Source organism: Neurospora tetrasperma (genome assembly GCF_000213175.1).
Source record: "Neurospora tetrasperma FGSC 2508 unplaced genomic scaffold NEUTE1scaffold_5, whole genome shotgun sequence".
Taxonomy (NCBI): Eukaryota; Fungi; Ascomycota; class Sordariomycetes; order Sordariales; family Sordariaceae; genus Neurospora; species Neurospora tetrasperma.
Genome location: NW_009799103.1, coordinates 1985348 through 1987391, shown reverse-complemented (window position 1 = coordinate 1987391; position 2044 = coordinate 1985348). Strand labels below are relative to the sequence as shown.

General features: G+C 25.9%; 1 protein-coding gene across 1 annotated transcript; it reads right to left on the bottom strand.

The window, feature by feature from the left end:
* Positions 1 to 1527: 1527 nt before the first annotated feature.
* NEUTE1DRAFT_47667 (uncharacterized protein) lies at positions 1528 to 1752 on the bottom strand (the record flags this gene model as incomplete). The annotated part of the gene is made up of 1 exon (XM_009854496.1): positions 1528 to 1752. A coding segment is annotated over one exon (225 nt), but the record flags the coding sequence as incomplete, so codon positions are not given.
* Between the last annotated feature and the right edge of the window lie 292 nt (positions 1753 to 2044).

Sequence of the window (2044 nt, the reverse complement as noted above, 5' to 3'; positions counted from 1 at the left end):
TCGTACGTAATCTAAATAATATGGGTACGGAACGTATTAAACTCCCGGTCGGAATTAGATAATTTTATAACTTCCGCTTTAATAATTACTGGATACCCGGGGATTTACAACCTCTACTAATATTTTAAACGCTTAAAACCGTTAATAAAATAGTTAATAATCTAGATTTTAAATTTAAAAAAAGGGAGTAAATCTTTTATATTATCTTTTACTACTTAAATAATTTACTAGTATACAATATTCTTCCCTATAGTAGAATCCTAGAACTATTATAAATCCGGATCTTTAAAAACCTTTATACCCTTCCCCTGGGCTATTCGAAAACTCTAAAGGCTTATCGCCAAAATACGAACGTAATTATATAAAATAAATTCAGGAATAAACTAGAAGTCCTAAACTTCCTTATTATTCTCTATAGACTAATTTTAATTTTACTAAAACAATACATCCAGCACTACCGCTTCCTTACCTAATTAATAACAAAATTCAATAGTAAACCGGGAAAAGTATTTAACTTAGTAAGCCTACTAGTCAAATAAATACTACCAAATTAGAAAATATTCTAAATTATAGTAATCTATTAAAATTGTAAAACTATTGTAACTACACAATTCAACCTACTATTCTTATAAATAATCGATAATTACCAACATCTCTTTATTATAAATAAAGTAATTATACTCGGCTAATATTAACTTTCTTAAATAGAACGGTACAATACATCTCTAACTATTTACTTCCTAAATCAAATAACCTCCTAATACAAAGCTACTATAATTAATCTTAAAGCAAATTAGGCACTTAAGGTCTCACTTAATTAATATAAATATTCGAATGAATAGTATCTTTAATAATTAAAAGGCCTCTTTACAAACTATAAACTACTTAAATAAGATTCCCTTACTAGTAAATATTGTAAATAGTATTATTACTATAATAAATTCTAATATAAATATTTAATAATAATTTATAAACTTTAAAAAGTTCCGGATTCCCTTTTAGGATATTAGCACCGCCTACTCCATAAATAATTTTAATTTTCTTAGAGTTAATTTATATACTAATACTTATATAAATAATAAAACTAAAATATTTAACCTTCTTAACTATAAACTCGTACATATTAGGATTTGAATAGAATTTAGCGCCCTAAAAGCATTTAAATACTATATAAACCTTCTATATATAATCTTCCCAAAACCTATCTGTAAAAATTAGAATATTATTTATATATATTAAATAAAAATTGTTAAAGAATTCCTACAATACTTAATTAATATACCGCCAAAAGGCAACTAAAACTCTATATAACTTAAAGGGGACTATAAACTACTTAAAGAGACTATAGTATATTCGAAATACTATTTTATATTCCTCTCCTTCCGCTATCCGTATTTTATAGAATATTTATACTATATTTACTTTCGAAAACTACTTTATACCCTCAAATATTTAGAATATTTCCCGGATAAGTAGGAGGGGGTATTAGTCCGCTCGAATAATTATATTAAAGGCCTAATAATTATACTAAAAATAAAAACCTTTGTCTAACTTCCAAATAAAGAGGACGGAGACTCTAATAGCCGAATTATTAACCCGGATAAATCCCTTATCTATTAAATGCCGGAGCGTTTTTTTAAATATTAAAAATTTTTCACGAAATATATTATATAATAAGCTAAAGGGAAGAGGGAAGTCCTTACTATCCAATCCTTTCTTTAACTCAATTTTTAAATTAACCCCTAATTTATAATTATTAAAGCAATTTACTTCTTACTTCCTAAATAAGAGGATGAAAACCCAAAAATTCTTAGGAATAATTCATTAGAACTCTTTATCGGTCTAAACCTATTTAAAAATTAGAACCTTCTTAATATCCTCGAACTGTATAGCGAATATAAAGGCTTCTATAACGACCCAGCCTTCCTATTCAATAATTCAGCGAATATACCCAACAAAAATAATAGTAAAGACGTACATTACTCCTTTAAATTCTTTGAAGAATAGGTATACTAAAATTTCTTTTTGTAAAGGATTAAATATA